Source organism: Columba livia, chromosome 13 (genome assembly GCF_036013475.1).
Source record: "Columba livia isolate bColLiv1 breed racing homer chromosome 13, bColLiv1.pat.W.v2, whole genome shotgun sequence".
Classification (NCBI taxonomy): domain Eukaryota; kingdom Metazoa; phylum Chordata; class Aves; order Columbiformes; family Columbidae; genus Columba; species Columba livia.
The window spans coordinates 6,557,629-6,582,325 of record NC_088614.1 but is presented as its reverse complement, the minus strand read 5'-3'; the positions used below and the strand labels follow the sequence as shown (position 1 = coordinate 6,582,325).

The window sequence follows — 24,697 nt, the reverse complement described above, 5'->3', positions numbered from 1 at the left end:
CTTGGGGACAGCTGCCCCCTAGTTGCCAGGTCACTATAACCCAGTGTCACCCCAGGCTGTGTTTTGTTTCCCAGTCTGGTATCCCTGGTGCTGCGAGAGGGTTTGATTCCCCGTGGGGCTGTGCAAGGCTGGGGGGTGCAGCAGCTCCCTGTGCACAGGGCTGGGAATATCAGGGGCTAAAACATCCCCCACAAAGCACCCTGCCAGCCCTTTGGGTGCCAATGGCAGGGTCAGGGACATCTGTCATCAGAGCAAGAACATATTTTGTGCCAACTGCCCCAGGGTTTGGGGTGAGGGAGCCCCTCTGCACCGTCCCCTCCTTATGGCTTGGCAAATGCCAATTCAACTGCCTGCCAGGTGGGACATGGAGTGACGGAGAGGAGGACAAAAGTCACAGCTCCTTTGGGAGCACTTGCAACAGGTCCCCTCCTTGCAGACTCTTGCACCACAGCCCCAGTGTGCCAGGTGGGGCAAGTGGCTGAACCCGCCCCAAACCTCCTCAATGCTGCAGAAAAGAGACGAGCCACAGCTGAAGGCACAGGAGCTTTACTTAAATAAATATATTTACAGAATAATAGATATTACAGAGAGCGGCTGGCCAAGGAGAGGCTGTGCTGGGCACTGCAGCACCCTCCCCCCAGGCATTGACCTAGCAGGGTGCTGGGACCCCCAGGGATGGGGATGATGACAGAGAAGGGGTGACAGGCCACCTGACCTTCACTGCAGTGTCTTCCTGCGGGGCACAGGGGGCAGGCTGTGGGGCAGGAGGTTCTGCAGCACTGGGCTGCTCTCTGCCTCCTTCGGCTCCTCTGTAGCATCCAGGAGCTGCTGCATGTAGCAAGAGGTGCCAAGCAAGACGTGGCCAGTGGCCTGCATGGTGAAGAGTGTCCAGCGCAGGGCTTCCCTGGGCAGGGAGGAAGAGGGTGAGCAGCTCTCCTTCCACCCCACAGAGCGGGCCTGGTGCCCCACTGCAGCATCCCCACCCCCCAAACCATCTCCAGCCCCCCCAGCACTCACTTCATCAGCCGCTTGGCCCCATAGCAGCGCAGGTCATAGGACATGCTGTAGGTGCCGTAGAGTGTGGCTTTGACATTGAGGCAGCCCAGGTCCCGCGGGTTGGTCTTGTAGAGGTCAAAGGTGACACAGGCGACATCGATCCTGCGGGGGGGCTTGCGGGACAGGCTGAGCTGGTACCCAGGTGTCTAGGGTGGCATAGGACCAGGGTTACCCACCTCATCCAGCATCCTGGGTACTACCCAGCATCCCAGGTACCACCCAGCCCAGCATCACTGATCATAGAATCACACAATGGTTTGGGTTGAATGGACCTCCAAAACTCATCCAGTTTCCCCCCTGCCATGAGCAGGGACATCTTCACCAGCTCAGGTTGCTCAGAGCCCTGTCCAGCCTGGTCTGGGATATTTCATCTACTACTTTGGGCAACCTGGGCCAGGCTCTCACCGCCCTCAGGAGCAACAATTCCTCATATCCAGCCTTAATCTCGCCTCCTTTAGTTTGAAACCATCAACCCTTGTCCTGTCACAACAGGCCCTGCTGAAAATTCTGTCCACTTCTTTTTTATCAGCCCCTATTAAGTACAGAAAGACCACAATAAGGTCTCCCCCAAGCCTTCTTTTCTCCACACTGAACAACCCCAACATGCATGATGGGATGCATATGGGACAAACCAGGCTCTGCCCCTGCAGGGGGGCACCCACCTTGGAGGCAGCCCAGCTCTGCCCCTTGCTCAGGGCCATCAGCACTGTTCCCTCCTCCAGCGTCTGGAAAAAAGCCTCTGTCTCCACCGCTGTGCCATCCTCATCCAGTACCAGCGAGACGGGACCCGGGGCCAGCAGTGCGCTCTGAGCCTGCCAAAGTGCTGGGGGTGAGCGGGGCTGGGGGGATGGCCAGCCCACCACCCCCCTGGGCGGACAGACAGTCCCGCAGCAGACAGACAGACAGCCCCTGGCTCACCTGGCGCAGCAGGTCGGCGAGGCTGTGTGCCATGATGCCCTTGCGCAGGCTGCGGTCCCAGTTGCAGATGCGATAGGGTCGAGGCCGTGGGGCCGGGCTCGACAGCAGCTGCTGGGTCATGGAGGCGCTTGCCGAGACACATCTGGGGGGGATGGAGGGATTGGGGTGTCCTGAGACCCACCGCCAGCCCCAGGCAGTGCCAGACCCCCCTCCAAGACTCAGCACATCCACTCAGGGAGCCAAGAGGTGCCAGAACAGGGAGGGCTCCCATGTCCCCCACCCTGGGGACAGTGGCTTCCCAGCACTTACTTGGAGACAGGGGCAGCCAGGCGCAAGCTCAGGGACTTGGCATAATCCATCTCTGCGAGGAGGAGCACGGGCCAGTCTGACAGGGAAAAAGGATTCAGCCCTGGGCAGAGGGGTCTCTCTGGGATACCCTGTCCCACCAGCAGCTCAGCGCAGCACTGAGCCAGCGCCCCAGCACCGCTGCCTTTACATGGGGGCTGTGCCTGCCCTTTGGCCGGGGCCGGGCTGCTCTGGCGGCCGCCTGAGCAGAGTCTGCTGCCAGCACAACCCTTGTGCAACTGAGTCAACGCTGGAGCAAAGGTGAGACGCAGAGCTTGCACCCCCCACCACCACCTTATGGGGGGCAATAAAGGCTTTGGGGTGCCAGGGGTGCCTATGGGGACAACCCCAACCTTGCTGTTGCAGGGACGCATCTAGCCTAGTCTACTGGGGGATCCTGTGGGTCATCCTCCATCTCCATCTCCATTTCCATCTCCATCATTATCATCATCATCATCCCCCGTTGTCATCTCTCTCACTCACACACACTCACACACACTCACACACACTCACACTCCCCTTCCTTCCCCCCCGCCACGTTATCATCATTGTCATCCCTACTCACCTCCACCAAACAACCAAAATCTCTTCGTTCAGTTACTCCCACCCCACCTTATACATTGGTGGACTCCACCCACCCAGCCCCACCCCTCCTGCCTTAGCCAATCCCCTGCTGGCACAAAGGGTGTGGTCAATGCAGGGGGCGGGGCCACCCTTGGGTGATGAAGGAGCATCCTCCAGCCCAGACCCACCAGCATCTGCTCCTTCAGGCTGCCTCCAGTGACCCTGCTCCCAGTGCCCCCAGTGAGCAGCCTCCTGGGCATTTTGCACCTCTGGGACATCTCCCAAGGCTGAATTTGGCCCCAGGTTGGAGACCGGAACAAAGCAAGAAGCCCTTGGGCTGAACACGTCCACCTGTATGAACATGTCCACCTGTATGTCTGTACACCTCCACATGTGTGTGTATGTGTACCTGCAGATCTCCCCTCATGTGTACATCCTTCCTCATGTGTACATTGTGTGTGCACCCCCCGTGTGCATGCACCATGCACCCCTCCTCATGTTGCACACACGTGAGGTTGCACTCCGAATCCTGGGGTCAGTTTTGGGCCCCTCAGAACAAGAAAACCCTTGAGGTGCTGGAGCGAGTTGAGAGAAAGGAGTGGAGCTGGAGAAGGGGCTGGAGCACAAGTGTGATGGGAGCGGCTGAGGGACCTGGGGGATTCAGCTGGAGAACAGGAGCTGAGGGGAGACCTTCTGATCTCTGAACTGCCTGAAAGGAGCTTGGAGCCAGGGGGGGTCAGGCTCTGCTCCCCAGGAACAAGCGCCAGGACCAGAGGAAACGGCCTCAAGTTGCACCAGGGGAGGTTGAGGTTGGATCTGGGGAACAATTTCTTCTCCAAAGGGCTGTTGGGCATTGGAACAGGCTGCCCAGGGCAGTGCTGGAGTCACCATCCCTGGAGGGGTTGGACAGATGGAGATGAGGTTCTCAGGGACATAGGGCAGTGCTAGATTTAGGTTATGGTTGGACTCGATGATCTTGAGGGTCTCTTCCAACCAAAACGAGTGTACGATTCTCTCTGCCCCACCACGTCTGTGCACACATCTGTGTGCGTCCTGCACATCTGTCCACACCCGCTCCCCGGCGGACGCGCGGCCCCTTTAAGGCACGGTCAGGGAGGTGGCGCGCGTTCGCGCGCGCGCTCGGGAAAGGGAGCGGCGAGCAGAGCGCGCCCACCCCACCCCCTGGCGTGAGCGCCGTCGCGCCTGGATGACGTAACGCTATGGCCGCCCTGCGCCGCCGCGAGTGAAGGCTCCGTCCCGCGCCGCCGCCGCCGCTTCGTCCCCGAGCCGGGTCTCTCCCCGGCCCGCCCCGCTCCGCCCGCCGCCCCAGCCCGGCCCGTCGCGCCCGCCCGCCCAGGTGTGCTGCTGCCCTCACGGCTGCGCTCGACGGGCACCGGCTGCGGCCTAGTGCCGGGGAGTGGGGGCGGGCCTGGTCGCCGGCGGAACCGGGGGGAGCGGCCACGGAGGGGGGAGGCGGCATCAGTTGGGGGCGACCCCGGCGGGGGGTGCTGAGGAGCGGGGGGACCCCCGGGGTGGGGGGGTGGGAAGGGAGGGGCGGCTGTGGCTGGGAATGGATGGTGCGGTTTGGGAAGGGGGTCTGGGGAGGGAAGCGCCAGTTGGAGGCGATGGGGGTGTAGCCCCGGTTTGGAGCGGGGGCTGCGGGGGGGGACAGCACGGGGAAGGCGGTAGGATGGGGACCGGCGGTGCTTGCGGTGGGGAGTCCTTAATTTGTGAGGGGATTTAGGGAGAGGGTTTGGTGGGAATGCAGCCTTATTTGGGGGGGGGCAGCTGCAGTGAGATGGGGCAGAAGGGAAGGAAGGAGGCAGCACCAACTTGGACGGGAGCTTGAGTTTTGGGTGGGTGTTATGGAAGGGGGTAGTTTCAGTTGGGGAGGGCAGCACAGGGGGTGGTGGGACCCTAGGGCTGTGGGTGGCTCTGACCGTCCTCCCTCCCCAGGCAGGTGGGAACAGGGAAAGCCCCAGCAGCCCTGGCCTGGGGGGCCCAGCAGCAGCAGCTCAGCCTGGCAGGAGGCCCTGGGAGGTAAGGGAGCTGGGGGGGAGCAGGGTGTGTGAGGAGCCCACAGCGGCACCGGCTGCATCGGGGGGTATCCATCCTGCGATGGGGTCCATCCTGCGGTGGGATCATCCCATGGAAGGGTCCATCCTGCGATGGGTGGGTGCATCACCCACATAACACTGGTTTGTGTTGGCCGCCCAGCGCAGATGGTTTAAATTCCCTCTGTGAATTGTCTCAGCGGAGTTGTTTCTTCTCAGAGCTGCCCTTTCAACATCCACGCCAAGAATATTTTCTTTTGCTGCTGGTGGTAGCTCAGCTTTGCTGAAGCAACTGGTCATAGTTGCTTTGGCTGTAGCAAGAACAACACCTCCGAAGCATGAGTTCTTTCTCCTTGCCTTCCTAAGATTGGCCTAGATTAAAGAAAAAGACTGCGGTGTAATCAAGACAACTCCTGCAAGACATCTGATCCAATGTTCTGAGCAAAATTAGATTCTTGATTGTGATTATTCGTGAATCCTACAGAATACAGGGACAATCGGTCTTGTTTTCTGTCATGGGACCAAGGTGCCAATAATTCCAAATTAGCATTTGCCAGCAGAGAGCTGCAGGAAGAGCTGTGTGTGCTTCAGCAGTAGGAAAATCAGGTGTGCTACGAAAACAAAGTCCAGCTGCTTATAGCGCCGTTTATCTTTGAGTTTTGGCCCCAGAGTTTGCCTGACAGAAAGCAGCGAGTAGCGCCAGCGTATCCACTTGGCGTGAACGTTCTGGATTGGAGCTCTCTGAGCTCTTCTTTAAAACTCAGCTGGCTGGAAGTGGCTGTCACTGGGTAATTCTCTTCAATTAACTCTGAAAGGCAGCTCAGTTTTCTGTGCTAAAAGCTTCCCTGACAGCTGCCTGGTAATTGAACTTTGCTGTGCATTTTCAAAGTCAGTGCTTCTCTGAGGATGGCAGATAAGTCTGCATTTAGTTAATTAACCCTGTTAAGGACCATAGTTTCATTCAAAGTAAAGGAGTGGAGGCTTTGCTTTTTTCCTACACATCTTTTCGGTTTTACATGATGCTCCTGGATCAAAAGTCCCTCACCTATTGTCACGACTCTTCCATGTTTTTTCCCCATTGTGGTTCCTGTCTATTCCTTCTGTTTTCCAGTTCTTTTTCCCCAAATATTTTTGTGGTTTGTTTCTCTTCTCACCCGTCCTGTCAGCACTATTTCCTGAACTCACCTGTTACTCTTCTTCACCCGTACTCATGTTCCAGAACTCTTCTGTTCTGCATTAACCCGTGCTTGTTGTGTCTCTAATGGAAATGCTTTGATTTTGCATCAAGCTGTTTGGCTGTTAGAAAGGAGAAAAACCGCTTTCTGCTATCTCAAAGATTTCTGCCTGAAAAACAGATGTTCTGAGCTTCCTTGCTTGGCCTCTGCCCTGTGTTCTGTCCCATGGACACCCCAGAAGCTCTGAGGTGGGGCTACACAAGTTGGGTTTGAGTTTGGTTCTTGCCATCTGACTGACAATTTGCAGCATTTCAAGATTGAAGCTTCTGTTTTCTATTGGGTACTTGGTGCCTTCCTGCTACTAGAGGTGCTGGAACGGTTCAAGCTGTCGTTTCCCGTACTGTATCCAAGGTGTTTTCCTTGTTCCTTCAGAAAAAGCTTTTGTGGCACCATATAGAGGTTCAGCCATGGAGGGAGTAATTTAATTAATGGAAATAATGCTTGACAGGAGTATTTTCTCCTCAGTCTCTGCTTCAAATCCAATCTTAACTCATAGCTTATCCTGTAGATACTGTAGTGAGTTAGATTAAGCCACCATCCTGAGCTAGTCCTTTCCAGACTAGTTCCAGCTCATCTGCTGCCAAGATACTGCCTGCAGCAGCAAGTCAGTTGTGCACAAAACTTAACTTTTTTTGCTTAATTAAAGATGCTGCTTAAACTTATCCTGAATTCTAATTGAAAACAGCACAGCACAGAGCAACAAGGAACAGATTTGAGCCTCCTGGCAGCAACAGGCGCTGTCGAGAGCCACAGATCCGGAATCAGCATCTGTGAAACGCTGCTCTGCCCTAGTGTCTGAGGTGACTACACACTAAAACTAGAAAAATTTCTTCCTTTAGATGCTGCAAATTTAACAGAGAGTAGAAGTTGAACTTCATCTTGAAAACAGACCTGCTGCTAAGCATTCCAGTGCTGCCTCTTGCCTTGGGCAAGTCACCTCACAAAAGTGTAAGGTCGAAAATATTATTTAAAGCATATCCTGGGGTCACCTGCCAATATTGAAGTTGAGTTTTAGAAAGCAACTTGAGTAGCAAAGGGCTTTTTTCTTACTCCCTGTAGTACTGTGTCAAGGCTGCTTTGGAAAAAATATGATGTAGCTGAAGCAGATGAATTTAAATTTCCCAGACAGCTCCTCGAGTTGCAGTGCCTTTTTACCTGTGTGTGAGCTGGGGGAAAGCTGTGTCGTTTAGAATGTTTTCTGGTAAGGCTCTGAGGTTTAAATGGTAACAGAGAACAAGATAAACCACTTCATTATTTATTGTATCCAAGTCATAGGATAATTTTGGTTGGAAGAGACCCTTAAGATCATCGAGTCCAACCATTAACCCACCCCTGGCACTACCACATGTCCCTGAGAACCTCGTCTCCATCTGTTCAACCCCTCCAGGGATGGTGACTCCACCACTGCCCTGGGCAGCCTGTTCCAATGCCCCACAGCCCTTTGGGGAAGAAATTGTTCCCAAGATCCAATATTGTCTAATATTGTCTCAAATCCTGCTGTCCCGCAGCACTGGCAGGGACACTGTGAGCCAACAGGGACTGGCTGCGGACATAAGGACCCAAAAGGAGCAGCTGGAGCAAAAAATCTTGCTTGACCTGACTGTTTTCTGTGGGGACAGCAGGTGCCATCTGGCTCACCTCTGCGAGGGTGGCCTGTGCTCGCTGCACGTGGGATGGCTGGGAAGTTGAGCTGCCAAATCCTCAATTTCTTGTTAAGAATATATGAGATGCTTTTCAGGGGTGTTCAGCTCAATGGGGCGTGCACAGGTGCTTCTAGAGACACTAAAAACCACATTTTTGGCTGCAGGTGCACCCTGTTATTGCATTTTTTCCATGGCCTCTCAAAGACTGTACCAGCTGCTTCAGCCTGGCAAAATGAGGGTTTTGTAAGTCTCATCTGAAAGGCTTAGCATCCTGTTCTGAACCTGCTTCAGACACATGGAAAATGAAAATTCAACGCACTTTGAGCAAATGAAGTCAGTTTTTTCACAGAAGGGTTTGTGAGATCTGACCAGAGTTGGCTTTGCTTGAGCTGCCTGTAATTTTAAAGACACCTCTAAAGGTAAAACACTGCTAAATGAGAAGTATTATTATATACCTGGTTCTTGCCCCATCATCCTAAGCTAGAAGTCAAGCAATCTTATCTGGAGGGTAGAAGTTAATTTTTGGCTTTTATAACCAGTTGTGAAGACAGTAGGAAACTGGCTTGGTTTTAAGGCACAAAAAATCCAGGCTTGTGATGAGGGATGAAACCTGTGGATTTCTGCTCTACCACTTACATCAGTATTGCTTAATTTGAAATACTTCCATGTAATTTTTCTTAGTTTTCTAGTATTTGCCTATTTGTGTAACTTAAGGAGAGTAGAAAGCAAAAAACCCAAATAAATAAAAGTCCAAACACCCCCCTCCAAATAAAACCCAAAACAAACCAACCTTGCAAGATTTGAGGGATTTTTAATAAACTGATTTGCGGATTATTCTGAGACAGCACTTAGGATGTGCACTTTAGAGTGGAGTTAAATTTTCTACTATGCAAAGAATAAATCAATTGGAGCTTGAAAGGAAGTTTGAGTGGCTGTAACAAGCACTCCAGCACTTCACAAAAATCTTTCTTTGATACTCTTGCCTTACATAATATTCAGTTATTTCTTTTTTTTCTACAAATGAGTGACTACAAGCAGTTCCACCTAGCTGGGTGACAGGTGTTCTTCCATGTCAGATGGTGCTTCTGCGACATTGCTGTCACCCGAAAGCTGGTTTTGCGATTCTACACATGCTGTTGCACATAAGCTCGAACCAAAAATCATTGGTTTGGGGGTATTTTTTCTTCTCTGCTGGTGGACTTGGAGCAACAGCCCTTGGAGACTGGCTGAGCCATGGCTCTTGCTGAAATAATTTGGTGTATATAGGAGCTATATGTGTCTTCTGTGCGTTGCTTCCCTGCCTGTGCAGGTGAAGGCACTGGGGAGAACGTGGGGCCCATCACCAAAACTTGCTGTTTCTTGAATCCAGGGAAATACGCACCAAAACCAGACTGCCTGGATTTTTTTTTTTCACTTGGGCTGTCATTTATTGTGTTTCTTATCATTGCTGCTGATGGAAATTAATAGGAAATTATTCTAACTGAGGGGTGTACTGGAGTTTTATAACAGCGTTAATAGCTGCCAGCGGAGGTGAATGGTTTGCACTTATCACCTCAGCTGGTGGTGAGAATGATTCATCCTCATTTTCCCCCGTCCCTCAGAAGGTCTTGGTGTCGAATACAGAGGGGCACTGAGTTCACTCAAGTGCTTTTTCTTTGCTGCTTATTTGCAAGAAATCGGGAAACAAATTTCCTGACTACATCTGCACTTGACAGCTCTTCTGTTTCTGCTGCCTCTGGAGTCTGACCCTTCAGAGCTAACACACCGAGTTGTTCTGTGTGCATGCAAAGTGTAACTTCTCAGGCACTTAGGCAATTAAAATTGCTGCCATAAAATCGCTCATAAAGCCAGTAACAATTTGTGCAAGCATTCATGACCTCAGCATCAACCTTTATAGGTTCAGTAAGAATATGATTTGTTTGAGATTACATCTGATTTAACTGTCCAGAGCCGCTATCACCAGGAGGCGATTGCTGTATTTTAATTTGGCTTTTAACTTCTCAGAAGAATCAGAACTTGGGTTGTGAGCAAGAACCAGCTTCTTCACATGTGCAGAAAAACAAGAGCAGCCGTTTGCGAGCTCAGAATGTGACTCTTCTGCTGCCTGGGGCCCTGTTGAATGTTTAGATCATCCTCACATTTATCATTTAATAAATATCTTTGAAGACTTGAAGTAGAGCACACGCATTAGGTACAAACATAGACTTGTACCACTTCTGGGAGTGTATTTCATTTTATTTTGTTTTTCATGTCCTTCTCTGCAGACCTCTTGTAGTATAACGAGCAGTGTTTTCTTGAGTCTGACTTTCCTCAGGAGAGTTTGCTGCAAACACCAGCTAATAATGTCTTCACTAGGCAAGAGATGTTATCTCGGTGATGATGGTTCATCTGGCAGTGTACAAGAAATAAATAAAACAGCCCCGATCCTGGAAAGCTGATGAAGGAGGAGATGAGTAGCACAAGTAACCAAGTTCTTGTGCCTTCCTAATTCCAGGCACACATAAAAGAGATGCTGCACATTCCCCGTGCTTCCCCTCCTGCCAAATTTCAGCACCGAGATCTCTGACTCTCTCATTTCCAAAATATTTAGGGGTTTGGATACTGCCAAAGCTCAGATTTGCTTGGGTGGTGTTGCCAGTGTGTGGCTGAGTGCTGTGGCTTCGGGTGTCTGCCCCTGGCTGGTCTTGCTCTTTGATGGCAGGTGAGAAGCTTTATGATGCAGAATCAGTCGGAGGAGCCCAGTGGAGAAAAGCAACGGGCCGGGTCAGGGAAAGGTTGAGGAACACAGAGCTGCCTACTGGTAATAACTTTTATTTCAGACAGGATTGCTGGATGTGTTTAAAGGAGCTACCGGAGTCCTGTATCTGTAGCATTTCTGCTTCAAGGGTCACAGACACTTGGGGACAGACTTTTTAGAAAGGTGTGTTATGACAGGACAAGGGGTGATGATTTTAAACTAAGGGAGGAAGATTCAGGCCAGACATGAGGAAGAAATTGTTGCCCCTGAGGGTGGTGAGAGCCTGGTCCAGGTTCCCAGAGAGGTGGTGGATGAACCATCCCTGGAGACATCCCAGGCCAGGCTGGACGGGGCTCTGAGCAACCTGAGCTGGTGAAGATGTCCCTGCTCATGGCAGGGGGGGCACTGGGGGAGCTGGGAAGGTCCCTTCAACCCAAGCTATTCTACAATTCTTAAAAATAACAGGTAAAAATCTGGTGATTTATTCCATGTTGTTGTTGCTCCAGCAGGAAGTGTGCTTGCTGGGAGCAGCCAAAGTCAAACATGATATGTATTCAGATGAAGTAGTCCTATTGGTTTGTAACCTTGTGACTTTTCTTTAGCCCTAAATATGCTTCTGGAAGCCTTGGGTTTGTCTTTAGCTTTTCATTTCTGTGTGATGGCTGCCCAGGCCCGTTCCTGTACAAACCTTTGGGATGGAGGAGGAGGTGACATATTGGAATGGTGAATTTAGTCCCCTGGAAAGGGAGGGGGATGCTGATGCCTCCAAACTGTTCCACTGGTATTAATACAACCAGAGAACTACTGTGGCTCTTTTTATCTCTCTGAGCATTGGCTGGTGCTGGAAAACCTGCCGAGGCACCTTTCTCAGCTTGGGCTCTTCTGTGCACCGTTGGTTATTGCTGAGGGGACTGAGGAAGGGGTCCCATCGTTGTTTATAAGGCTAAGGACATGCTACAGCAAGAGGCCATGGTTGGAGGGTAAGAGTTTTTAATCACCAAGAGCTTTTGTCTCAATGTGAGCCAGTAATCATCCTAGTAAGAGACAGCTCAGCTACTTCCTTGGGTCACACAGTTCTGTCATTCACAGGGTTTTTGTTTTCTGGTGTAAAATAAATAGATGTATGGGTGCTTTTTTTTTTCTTTTCCTTTTCTCCTCTCTTTTGAATTTATTATGCTCATTCTAAGCAGACATCTAATTTTTAACTTATTCATACCAGCACATGTTCGTACTGAGCTTCTAGCACAGTGCATGATGTAGACAATTATCATCTGCTTCTTTGAAGAAATTTTGAATCTTTTCTTTATAAAGCAGGTGGCAATTAGATGGCAATACATGTGCTGCCTAAATTAAACCTGATTAAAAATCCAGGAGTTTTCATGACTGCATACTGTCCTTGCTTTTGTGTCTATTCCTGGAGCAGTCTGATAAATGCTGTACATAACAGGCTGTTTTTCCAGCATCACTGTAAGTTGTGTTCCTGTCCCTCTTTGGGAGTCTGTGCAATTTGCGGTGCCGTGTGCTTATAGCTCAAAATACACCTGAAAACTTGGTCCTGCGTTTAGAGGCTCGTGATCCTGCTCACAGAAGAAATGCCACTGCGGATCGTGCCTGAGGAGAAGAGGCAACCTTGGCATTTCTGGTGGTGGTTTGGTGGGAGCGCTTGTGCAGCCTCATCTGGTAGAGCTTGTAGATGAAATACCAACCTCACGCTCCCTCACTATGTGTGAAGGGTGGCATGTTCTTATCTAGTCTGGGACAGTATTGGAATAAATTTTTTATGTGCAGTTTAAACTCTGTTTCCTTCTTGAAGGTACTGTGATAAACCCTGTTCATGAATTCAGGCAACCTTTCCTTTTTCAGGGGGTAAAGCACAAGAGTACAAATTCAGCAAGGTGAGCCTTTCTTGATTTCCCAGCTTGTTTCCCTGTAACAAGTGTTGTTTTCTACCCTGTGCAGATTACTGGGTACTGATGGACGTTTCCGACAGCCCTGAGCGAAACCCCTGCTCTCCCGACGAAGAGGACCAGCAGCTTTCCGATGACGAAGTTCTGAAGGAGAGCGGTTCAGACCGGGACCTTGATGGAGATGGTGGGCAAGGCAGCGTCCTGGGAGAGGAGGAGGAGGAGGCAGCCAGGGGACGACTGAGTCACGGCGAAGAGGAGAACCACTCGGATGAAGAAGATCGCTTGAGCGAAACCAAGTCTCAGGAGTCTGACAACAACGAACAGAGCGGCGAGCTGAAGAGCCCTCCGCCTCGCAAAGGAGAGGAGGAAGACCGGACAAATGACCTTGGCGATGAAGCATCCTCTGTCACCCGTGAACTAGATGAGCACGAGTTGGACTATGATGAGGAAGTTCCTGATGAGCCAAGTGCTGCTGCTGCAGAGGAGGACGGTGAGAAAGCTGCTGGTGAGGATGATGAGGAAGAGGATAAAGGAGATGATGCCCATGAAGATGAGAAAAAATCCAGCAGTAAAAGTGATGATGAAAAGGATGGCCAGGACCCTCTCAAGGAGAAGAAGAAAGAAGAAGATGATGGAGAAATTGATGATGGAGAGATTGATGTAAGTAAGAGCTGGTCCAAGGTGGACACGGTCCTGCAGGGAGAGATATGTCCTCATGTTTCAGAACTGTTTGGCTCTTAGGCTGCTGTGACTGCCTTCTTTGGTGTGAATATCTGTGTTAGCTGTGTCCCCAGTGTGTAAGTAACACACTTTATTCTTGCAGGTAAGACCATACGATGTACCAGGTCCTAAACTCAGTGGCTAGGATGTAGAAACTATTCTGCCTCATCTCTCAGAGGATGTTTGAGTTATGCTGACAGCATGTAACTTGGCCATGGGTGACTCGTCAGTTTATGTTGAGAAGCTGGTGCTGTAGTGGCTGCCGTGTGCTTGAGGCGTCAGGTGTGTGTGGGAACCTCATGGCCCTTAGCTTGTTGTTGGGCTCTGGCAGTATCTGGGCATGTGGAAGAGGAATGAAGGGTGCTGAGCTTTCTGGAAAGCCCCTTCGTTATTGCATCCAAGTCATAGAATAATATTGGTTGGAAGAGACCCTTAAGATTGAATCCAACCATAACCTAAATCTAGCACTACCCCATGTCCCTGAGAACTTAATCTGTGTGTCTGTTCAACCCCTCCAGGGGTGGTGACTCCAGCACTGCCCTGGGCAGCCTGTTCCAATGCCCAACAGCCCTTTGGGGAAGAAATTGTTCCCCAGATCCAACCTCAACCTCCCCTGGTGCAACTTGAGGCCGTTTCCTCTGGTCCTGGTGCTTGTTCCTTGGGAGCAGAGCCCGACCCCCCCCTTGGCTCCAAGCTCCTTTCAGGCAGGTTAGAGATCAGAAGGTCTCCCCTCAGCTCCTGTTCTCCAGCTGAACCCCCCAGGTCCCTCAGCCGCTCCCATCACACTTGTGCTCCAGCCCCTTCCCCAGCTCCATTCCCTTCTCTGAATTTCCTCCAGCAATGTAGAAAAATAAAAAACTGGTTTTAAGTGCATTAGTGATTAGGGCAAATAGCACTATTTGTCCATGTTTGTCACGGGTAGCACTGCAGTGCACAGTTGTATTTAATATAGCTTAGTAGCTTAGACAGTCACCCTCTTACAGGCAGAACAGAACAAAGCAACTCTGGCAGTAGCCTAGAAACCCTCCTGTAGGTTCCTGCTCTGGCAGACACCTTGCTTGAATCCAAATAGTGTTTGTAGTATATTGTGTATTTTTTACTCTAGTGGTTCATTGACAAGTCTTATTGCTAAAAATACCATGCCTGTTCTCACAGTTAATTTTGTTAAACATGTTTTCTGGAAGTTTTGCATACTTCTGATTCAGTTCGAAGGAATTCCAGTGTGTTGTGGAGTGTCCAGGCAGGGGGAAAAAATTTCCTGGAGTCCTGACTCTGTGCCTGCCTCTTGATTAAAATATGAATGCTTTCCTTCAGAGGCTGAGGCATTCTTGGGAGCGCTCTCCTTACAAAGCACAAGATGAATCTGTATTCTGGTTTTCATACATTAACTCATAACAGGGTTCCCAGCTGCCTGATTCCAAGGAGACCTCACAGAAATAAATACTTTGCCTTTTGTTCAAGTACAACATTTGCAAAGACTTCACACGGTTCTTTTGAAAGCAGCAGAGCTGGGCTGGTTATACCATTCACACGTTGTTGAATGCGGTCCCAGTGCTGGGGGAAACTGTTAAATCTCTGCGTTTTATTTTGCTTTCAGACTTCTGTCTTGGAGGGAGGGCAATATTAAAGCAAATTTTAATTTGAATATATGCATAGTCTTTTTTTTTTTCTTGTTCAGGAGAGCTCCCCTTTTGTTGCCCTCAGAGGAATGCAGTAGAAGAAGCTGTTAACCCGCCTCTCTGTCAATCTTTTGTTTATCTACAGCCAAATGATGTTTTTTTCCTCCTTTCCAGCTGCTGAATTGATCAAAGTACATAACTTTTCTCACCTTTCCATGTAGACAACTGCTGGCGCTGCTGCAGGCCAGGAAGGCAACCACCAGCTGCTCACTCTTCAAATGCCTTTTATACACTAAAAACTTCTCTGGCGATGAAATGGAGACAGAGCGAGGGTGCTTTTTAGGATAATTAACTGATTTCCTTGCCAAATACCTCTGACAACTCTCTGGTCATGTACACCTTTGCCTTCTGTGTTGCCACCTCTTTTTAGCTCCTTTTGACTTTTCACGTGTAGCCTAATGAAGCCAGAGGAGACTTTTTGGGTATTTTAGTTTGGTTTTGCTTTATTTTTTGGTTATGTTGTTTGGGGTTGTTTTGGCTTTTGTTTTGTGTCGGTTTTGTTGTGTGTGTGTGTTTCTCTTGTTTTGTTTGTTTGTTTTTTCCCAGAGAACAAAGGCAAAGGCTGGTACTTTAAAGTTTCAACAACTTTCTTCTGGAGGCGTTTCACGACTCTTATTTCGCACTCCTTCCCTGTGGTTCTTAATCTGCAAAGCAACCTCCATCTCCCAGAATTTTTTCCTGGGGATAACGTAGAGTTTTCTTAGAGCTGCTACACAACTCCAGTGCGGAGCTGAGGAGTGGACGGGAAGGTACCAGATTGTTGCCAGAAAGGACTAGAAGAAATATCTGATTTTTTTTCCCCCAGAAAGCTTGTGTGCGAGGTTGTCACTCAGCGTTGTGGGGAAGCATTTTATAATTCGTTATTGCAATAGCAGTCATCCTTCAGAACTTGCTGTGTGATGTCTGGGTTGGGTTATTGTGTTAATGCAGGAATGCCACTATGTATTTTAAATCAAGGAACGGGAAGAGCTGGCCTGAGCTAAACAGGGGTGACGTGAGACAGGGGACAGTTTGGAGGCTCTGGGGGCGGTGGCGTCACCCCGCACCAGCGCCCGTGGGCAGGAAAGGTAACGGGATTCAGCTCGTTTGCCTCAAAAGAGCGTGAAGCTGCCTCTACTTTGCGCTCCTGTCAGTTAAAAATGCACAACCAGCCTCGTGCATCAGACGTGTAAGAGCTTACTCCACTGTACTGTTGATTTTGAGCCTTTGAGGATTTATCAGGTAAAATGATGCAGCTCAAAGCCCTGGTCTGTGATGGCACTGAGGTGTCCGTAACGCCTGGAGGGTTTTGCAGCCGCCTTTGAAATGCCAAAGTTGATGCATCTTCCTGTTTGTAGCGGCAAGTCGCGAAGATGCTGAGGGGTATTTATTGTAACTTTATATTTTTCTCTTGTGTTTTGCTCCAGGGTGTGTTTTCAGTGACTGATATTTGACCATATTGTGAAATGTCAAGTCGCTGCAGAAAATGCAGCACGTGACATGTCGGCTTGTCTGTGTGTTCCAGGATGATGACTTGGAGGAAGGAGAAGTGAAAGACCCCAACGACAGAAAAGTGAGACCACGTCCCACCTGCCGCTTCTTCATGAAGGGTAATGACACGTTGTAATGGTGGGAGAAGAGCAAAGATGCTGTCGTTTTTCTTGTTTGGTTTTGTACCCGTTAAGCTGCTGTCTAGATGATAAACTGTTCCTCAGGCATCCTTAGTGTCACCTTTTCTTCCTTGGTGACCAGATGCTGAATTTACATAGTGCCAATGAGCAAAAATTGCTTTGCTTAGTCTTAGTGGGGTGAGCCCAGTAGAAGCAAATTAAGGAAAACTTGCTAGTGTTTTTAGAACAGCATGGAATAAAACTGCTTGGGCTGATGTAACAATCAGCTATTGCTTAGAGATTATTCTGTGGAAAACAAAAAATGGTGAATACTTGTTATTTCTTATCAAGCTCATGTGTTGCTAAAACAACTTGTTGGAAACAAGTTCTCCTATTCTTACCTCCACCATCAGAGTGGTTCCAAAGAATGTTTATTGATAGGGTGATAGGCACTTTTTATATATTTACATATTCATTTATATTTTTATATATAAATATATTTGTATATTATGTGTATATAAAATATATATTTATACTATATTTTTACATTTATATATAAATATATATATATATAGCCTATATCTGTCTCACTTCCCCAGTTATTAAAAGGCATTGAATGAAATTTTTAAATTGAAAATAGGGCTAGAAATACTGTTTCTCTATAAGAAATATTATTGTGACATCGTGTTGGCATCTGCCAAGCTGCTGCAGCCTCTGTGAACGCGTCTGTTGAGCAGGTTCCTTCGTTGCCAGCACAGTCATGTCAGGTGTTGACGACTCAAGTAGAGCTGTTTTCACAAGGAACCCAGAAACCTGCTCGAGGGATGACATTGAACCTGACGGGTGAGATGTGCTGGTGGCCAGGACTTCCCCTGGGCGGAGGAGACAGTCAGCTGGCATACAAAATAATCCTTGTGTAAATAACAGCTTTTTCCTCAAGCCAGAAGATGTCTCCTCACTGTGTCAGATACCACGTTTCTGAAGTAGGACTGGACTTGTCAGCCACACTTGGAAGGAATGGGGGCAGGAAATCACAAAAAGTATTTCTTACCATGAGACCTAAGACTTGAAACTTTTAAATCTAACCAATTGTATTTCCTTTTTTAAAATTCTTCTTAGTAGGACATTCCCCAAAGTTTGTGCAATACCACGAGAGCTATCTTAGACTATCCTGCAATTTTATCTAGTGTGGAGAGTAGATTTTATAAAGGTTTTCTTATTTAAACTGATTAGAGCTCTCTTCCAATTCCTTCAGCTTCATCTCAATGTTTACTCTTTACTTGGTTGTATTTACAATCACCCTTGAAACAGTTTTTGAAAATCTGAAATGAGAAGAAGGGCGGAGAGCAGGGTGGAGTCTCTCGTTCTTGCGTCAGTGGCGTACGCAACGTCGGGAACTGCTTAGGGGGTTTCCAGAGACGTGACCATCAGATATCGTGTACGTGGCTTCCTGAATATCTTCCGGTATCGAATTTTCTGCCTGTGCTGAGACACGAACGTGCTGGTGGTGATGATGGCACAGGGAAGTCCCTCAGCAAGCAGAGCTGTTTGTTCCTGGATCCTCGGTGTGACGTGTGCCTCGTGTGGCATGGAAATATTTGCCTGAGTCAAAGTTCAGGCTGCAGGATCTCCTGCTGCAGTTATTTTCCTTAGATTTGGTGTGGGTTCAGATAACGTTGACATCCACTCTTGCTCACCCTGAAGAGCTTGATTGCCACCAGGAAGATCAGGGACCTTGAAGCTGTATGGATTTTTGTCCTTGCCGTGTCTGAGGAGCACTCACGTGGCTGTGTGTGTCCAGAGGCATGAATGACTGGCTTAGAGTCACAGAATCATTTTGGTTTGAAGAGACCCTCGAGATCACAGAGTCCAGCCATAACCCAGCCCTGGCACTAACCCATGTCCCTGAGAACCTCATCTCCATCTGTTCAACCCTCCAGGGATGGTGACTCCAGCACTGCCCTGGGCAGCCTGTTCCAATGCCCGACAGCCCTTGGGGGAAGAAATTGTTCCCAAGATCCAACTTCAATGTCACCTTCCAGTGAAATTGCTGATGTCCAGCCCTACGTAGCATGACCTCTTACTTGTCAGGGTAGTAATGGTGTGTGACACCCCAGTAGGAGTTCAGGCATTGAGAAAGGCTACATTGAGAAAGTGAACTGCTGTGCAAAGGGTTTTGTGCTCTCCTGATGTTTGACAGTACAGAAGCATCCAGTGTTACCTCTTCTTGAAAACACCAGCTCGTGGTTAATTTGGGGCTGGTGGAGAAGCATTTCCAGGGACCCAGGTGCAGTGTGAATTTCTGACATGTTACCCAGCCAGCTGAGAAAACAGGGTTTTGTTTCTATGGCAAGCTAAATTCAAGTTAGGAATCAGCTTTATATCCTGTTAGAGAGCCTGAATGTTACCATCTCTTTGAGGTGGTACCTGAAGCTGATGAGCAGCTTCAGATTTGTCTGTTGCTTTCCATGGTGATGTCTCCTCCTGCTCTGTGCTTGCAAGCCTGTGGAGTCAGAGAGAAAAGCTTTGATGTACTTCGTGCCTCACCAGAAAACTGTTGTTTTGAACGTGCTGTGATGCTTTCTTTGCTGTCAGATTATATTTATTGTCTTCTGGAAAAGGTAAAGCTCCTAACTTGAAATGTTTGTCATTAATGAAACTTGATGAGTTCATAGGCTTATTACTGCATTTGCTTCATGGTATGTATGTGTTTATCCCTCCCTTCTCCCAGCATAACAAAGTTCTCATACTTTCATCCATCTGCAACTGGATCTATTTGTCCTCCCTGGGAAGGTGGGGAGTGGCAAATGTCTTTCTATATATACAAAAACAGGTAAATCTCAACAAAATTAGAGAGAAGAAAAGTTATATACCTCAAATGGCATTATTCCTTCTTGGGTTTTAAATGGTTGTGAGGCTGAACACATGCTCGCTGTAGGCATTCAGGGATCTAACAGAACTGTATTTCCACAGGTCACTGTACTTGGGGAATGAACTGTCGATTTATTCACCCTGGTGTGAATGACAAAGGAAACTACTCCCTGATCTCCAAGCCTGAGCCCTTCTCCCCAAATGGCGCTCCTCCCATCGGCCCTCACCCACTCATGCCAGCCAACCCTTGGGTATGTACGCACTTTTGTTCTGTGAATTTATGGCTTCTGCACACAGCTTTAGTCTCCTGCTCTAGGAGAAGTGAAGATTTTATTTGAGCATCTACTGGATATGTGATTTTTAAAAGGTGGCCTTGAAGCTGCCAGAGATGTATACTGCTGATACCTCACCAGAGTATCTGCAGGTTCTCTGGGGTAACTGTTTACAAATCCTGACTTTGCTACTTAAAACTAATGTCAAGTGACCATCTCCTTCCTCTCCTCACCTTTCTAACAGGGAGGGCCAGTCGTTGATGAAATTTTACCTCCACCTCCTCCAGACCCTCCAACAGAAAGTGCCTGGGAGAGGGGACTCCGCCATGCGAAAGAGGTAAATGGCGCCCTCGGGAAGTGTGCTTAGCATCCCCAAAATCCTCTGGCCTGTTCCATCTGGAGCAGGATGCTAGAAGAACTGGTTTTGGAGTTTGTAGTGTCTTGGTCTTTTTAAGGAGCCTTCCTTTTGCCTATTATCTGTGCCCTGTTGAATATCACGTTTATTGTAGAGTCAAGCTGGCATCCAGGTTTGGTTATTTTATATTAACGTGAGCTAGTGAGAGTCTGTGGCCCTGACCATTTTGAGCACTCCACAAAGCAAAACTTTTTAAGCTGATCCCTTAATTCAGTATGTGTTTCTGCAGCATCCAGACGATCCACGTGTCAGATCATTTCAGAAAATGGGATCAGCACGTGTGAAGCTTTTATTGCCTCTCTGCTACTGTTGTGAGCTGATGGAATCATGAATTGCACTTTTCTACATCAAGAAAAGTCCAGTGTCCTGCACATTGATGAGACTTGTGTAAAAGTAGTTGAAAGAGCAGGTTTCTCCCAAGTGAAGGATTTTTAATGCTCTATTTCTCTGTGCCTCAGAAATGTTCTCTCTTTATAATGTTTTTATGTTTATATTATGACAGGTATTAAAAAAAGCAACTATGAGAAAAGAACAGGAGCCTGACTTTGAGGAGAAGAGGTTCACTGTGACTATCGGAGAAGACGAGCGTGAATTTGACAAAGAAAACGAGTTTTTCCGCGACTGGAATTACCGCATCACCCGAGACGTCAGAGATACAGCGTAAGATGCAGTCTTGATTTTGTACATGGGACAGGTGGGTGGGAAATGTTGTGCAGTGCAGCAGAGTTTGGTTCACATGTTCCTCCAAATTGGAGGAATGCTCACCTCAGAAAATGGAAACAACTTCCATTGAGCAGTGTGAACACCAGTTAAAAACTTGAGCTGCCTCCAGTCACTCCAGTTAAACTCCACCTTCCTTTCCAGTCATCTTTAAACTTTTCTGCCTTCAATGTCATTGGCACACTGGTCCCTCCAGGACACTAGCTAGTTGTGCATTACCTGCCTCACATCAGCGCATTCTTCTGACTTTTTTTTTCCTCTTGTTTTTCTTATTCCAACCCACAAGAGTTTTAAAATTCAAAAGCTGGGGCTGCAAAGCTGCATTATGCTCAAAGTCTGAGAGCTCCAGGGCAGCACTTGTACCCTATCGACCAGCTGGGTGTTTATTTGCAAGGGCATTGCCACAGCAACTGGTCTTAACAAACATCTTGACCAGTCCCAGATAAACTATTTAGTAAGATGCTGCTTAGAAAGCAAACCTGTTAGTCGTCAAGGCATGGCCTGGACCAAAGCAAACACCCTGAACTTAAGTGTTTCGGGCATTGTTTTTTTAAGGAGGTTAAACAAAAGATGTTGGACACCCCAGATGTACTCCTGTCACGGCAGAAGAAGGTGCAAGGATAAATAAGTCAGCTCTGGTACACTTGTTAGTAGTTCTTGAGCCAAGAAATCAAATGCAAAAACGATATTTGAGAGAGAGAGGCTTGTGTTCTGCAGGAATACAGGCAAATCTCTGTTTTGCTCTTGCTTACACATCCTCTGTTCTTCCTACCTGTACAGGTTATGGATTATTTCTACTCACAGAGAACGTGTTTGCAAGGTTTGGTTCTGTATGCCTTAGAGTGAATGAACTGCAAAAAGAAGCTCTGAAAAGGAGCAGGTTAAGCATTTGTTCCATAGTCTTTGCTTTGCTCTGGAGTTTAATTCCTTTCCCTGCCTTAAAAAGAAGCGATTGACTCAGTTCTGCAGACTGTAACTGAACAGTTGCCTCATATTAATATTTTCCTGTGTAGAAATCAGTCTATATTTTGGTCTTCTCTGAGGTTTTCAGTCGCACCTGGGACATATTCTCATCAGTGCTCTGTGGGTTGACAGTATAGTATCTTTGTTTTAGAACTGTATATGAAAACTAGGATAAACGTTCTGTTATTTTATGCTACTGCCTGACTGCTGTAAGAATTGTCGTGTTAGGTACAGGATTTTCTGTTTTTTTCATGTAGTCAAGAATAAATGTATTGCATCTGCCATTGTTACACAGAAGTAATCAAACAAATGGAATTCCTGAAAATTCAAGTGCCTTTATGCATAACCAGACTCTGGCATTAAAATATCTTCATTGTGTGTAAAGGCAAAAATTCTGGAGTTGCTGCTGCTGTGAACTCTAGAAAATGGTGATTTTTCTCTCACAAACACTTTGTTGCAGAGATTGCAGCAAACTGAGCACTGGTGGTGCAGCTGGGATGTTAATAAATGCTTTCAGGACTGTCTTGTGACATATGAGGATGTCTAAATAGTTCATGAATCCCTTTTTCTTTTTCGAAAAACTATAGGGAGGTGGACATCAAAGAAAACATTAACTATGGGTAAGCAGGTCTTTGATTCCAGTACTGTTGCAACTGTAAGAAAATATTTCCTTTCCTTTCTCCATTGCACTTCTAAAAACTTCCCAGGCCACAGACCACTGTCCAGTCAGATGTTATTTTTTGGGTCATGCCAATTATTCACCAAAGGATCTAAGCACTGAATTATCTAAATGCACAGCAGGTGATGCTTGTTTAAATGAACAAAATGTCCACAAATGTTATAGGAAGGGAATGGAGAGATCCGGACTTGAGGCTGGGTTAAAAAGTAGAGAGTTTCCTTTTTTGATGGAGCTTGAGATTTTTTGTGTGTCTCTTTGAACACCTGATGTCACTGAATGCAGACTTTTGGCTGGTTGGCATCAGGAGTTTGTTGAAATAAGCATCATTATCCAAGATTCCCTGGTACTCTTTCCCTTGGCTTATCATTTTGGACAAAAATAGAAATCTTAAGCTGTTTAAACACACTGAAAGAAATAACAGCTGCTTGACTCGCAGGGCAACACATCTTAGCCTGTTTTAGATTATTTGGCACTTCTAAAATGCAAAAGTGGGCCCTTTATTCCTCTTAGGTACAAGTCAGAGTCTCACTGTGGATAATCTGGAATTTGAGAGCACTTGCTTTATAATCTTAGTTCTGCCACCGACTCCTCTGTGGCCCTGGAAGTTTCTTGTTTCCTGTACCCACCTCCCCACCTTTACAGTGGATCTGATGTTTTCACTCCAGGTGACTGGCAAGGATTAGATATTGTTAAAAAAACATCAAATAACATTAATAGAAATGATCAAATAGTGGAAACATTGCAGATTTAAGGATGGGGGTGGGGGGTTAGATTGTTTTCATCCCCAAAAGTAATTATAGTTTTGCAACTGGGCAGGGTGTGCTCTGTGTTTGCCAGTCGATATCTGTGCTGGGGGACCAGCACTTGTTTTCCGAGGAGAATATCAGTTGCAGATGCGGTTACCTGCCCTGCATGGAGTCATTCCAGGCTATGTAGGGCAGAGCGTTGCTGGCCAGAGCCCGAAGCTTGGCTTCTCCCAGTGGAAAGCTCAGCAACAGCTCGTCCTGCACCCACCCCCTCCGATGGCAGGGGAGTCGGAGATCCCAATCCGTTCCACCGATCGGCTGTGTGTGCATGGACAGAAAACGCAGCTCTAAATCAATGAGGCAAAACATGTTCTTTCCATTTGCCGACATTTGAAGTGGCTATAAAAAGCAATTTGGTGTTTCTGTATTTTTACCGCATTGATTTGAAGGCTGAATTTAGTTTGTAGTGTTTCTTTTTTTGTGTGTTTATCAAGAAAGGTTTGTGCTTTTCTCTGATAAGCTTCACTTAAAAAAAGACTGTTTCTGTCCATTTGGGATGTGTAGAAAATAAACCACTTTTTACAGTCGTACTCTGCTGAACATGATTTTTCCGGTCAGTGCACAGTGACTAAGACCTGACCTAGAATACGTAGTGTTTCTCTATGGTGACAGAGTGATATTTCCCTCTCTAACCTTCCCTGTTTTTCATTGTAGGCTTGATCCCTATACAGATCCCTATTATGACTATGAAATAGAACGGTTCTGGCGTGGTGGGCAGTATGAGAATTTCAGGGTTCAGTACACAGACCCAGATCCGTACCGTAACTACAGAGTAAGTAAGGTAATAACCCCCTTCCGTGCTTTTCCTTTCGACTTTTCTTCCAGGTGTTTCTTGTTCTTGCGCGTTTCCGGTGCAGCGATTGAAATGGGGCTTTTCGTGTATTTTCACGATGCTTCGTCTTACAAATAGCTAAATCATGACTTAATTACTGTACAGAACACACCATAGGCACAGGAATGGGAGGATGTTCTGATTCAGCTTGATGAAGGCAAAAGCATCTCTGAGATGGGGAGGAGGTTCCTCTCCATATGCACTGTCCTCTCCTCTGCACCAGGCAGTTGTGTGGTGCTTATTAACTTTACTACAGTCCAGTGCAAGATTGGACTCAGTGATCTTAAAGGTCTTTTCCAACCAAAACAATTCTGTGATCTGCATCCGTTCTTGGAAACATTGGAGAGGGAGGGAGTTTCCAGGAAACAACCCAACTGAAAACAGTTTGCCCGTTAGTTATGGGGACAGACGGAAGGGATTAGGTTTGGACAGGCATGCTGTGTGTACAGACAGAGGCTCCAGGGTGACTGTCCACTGCTGGTTGAGTTACGTGAGTGGATTGAGTCAGAGGAGGAGAAGAGCATCCAGTTGCTGAAACCCCAGATGCGCTCGGTTGGTGTTGCACTGCTGGGAGGTGCAGAGCCCAGGGAAAATACTTTTTCTTCTGCTTCGTTTTGCCCTCGAGTGAACTGTGGTGCCTCAAGAGTGGTGGCAAAAATAATAAATCTTGCTCAGTGGGGAGCTTTTCAGTG

At 47.8% G+C, this 24,697-nt stretch overlaps 2 protein-coding genes across 11 annotated transcripts in view; one reads left to right on the top strand and one right to left on the bottom strand.

Moving 5' to 3' along the window:
• Window positions 1-530: 530 nt before the first annotated feature.
• On the bottom strand, window positions 531-2,461 carry CIDEC (cell death inducing DFFA like effector c). The gene is made up of 5 exons (XM_005504726.3): window positions 2,284-2,461; window positions 1,975-2,116; window positions 1,719-1,868; window positions 1,018-1,202; window positions 531-904 (listed from the first exon to the last, which is right to left on the bottom strand). Exons 1-5 carry the CDS (start codon window positions 2,331-2,333, stop codon window positions 718-720), a joined length of 714 nt encoding a protein of 237 aa, XP_005504783.1. The 5' UTR covers window positions 2,334-2,461; the 3' UTR covers window positions 531-717.
• Window positions 2,462-4,084: 1,623 nt separating this feature from the next.
• Window positions 4,085-24,697, top strand: part of ZC3H18 (zinc finger CCCH-type containing 18) — a 47,082-nt gene continuing 26,469 nt past the window's right edge. For 3 of the 10 annotated variants that reach the window (XM_065028785.1, XM_065028783.1, XM_065028780.1), the window contains exons 1-9: window positions 4,106-4,240; window positions 4,840-4,923; window positions 12,512-13,119; window positions 16,363-16,447; window positions 19,421-19,569; window positions 19,835-19,927; window positions 20,508-20,665; window positions 22,276-22,308; window positions 23,828-23,954. In XM_065028785.1, coding sequence (XP_064884857.1) covers window positions 12,526-13,119; window positions 16,363-16,447; window positions 19,421-19,569; window positions 19,835-19,927; window positions 20,508-20,665; window positions 22,276-22,308; window positions 23,828-23,954 — 1,239 coding nt within the window. In that variant the 5' untranslated portion in view covers window positions 4,106-4,240; window positions 4,840-4,923; window positions 12,512-12,525. Of the gene's footprint in view, window positions 4,241-4,839; window positions 4,924-12,511; window positions 13,120-16,362; window positions 16,448-19,420; window positions 19,570-19,834; window positions 19,928-20,507; window positions 20,666-22,275; window positions 22,309-23,827; window positions 23,955-24,697 lie in introns of all 10 variants that reach the window. The other 7 variants (XM_065028787.1, XM_065028786.1, XM_065028781.1 and 4 more) reach the window with 7 other exon arrangements.

Bases quoted from the DNA above. Each gene is read 5' to 3' on its own strand.
- CIDEC (XM_005504726.3), bottom strand. From the start codon at position 2,333: ATGGATTATGCCAAGTCCCTGAGCTTGCGCCTGGCTGCCCCTGTCTCC. The intron at 2,117-2,283 runs GTAAGTGCTGGG...CATCCCCCCCAG, and splicing joins CTGGCTGCCCCTGTCTCCAA to ATGTGTCTCGGCAAGCGCCT. The intron at 1,869-1,974 runs GTGAGCCAGGGG...GCACTTTGGCAG, and splicing joins TCGCCGACCTGCTGCGCCAG to GCTCAGAGCGCACTGCTGGC.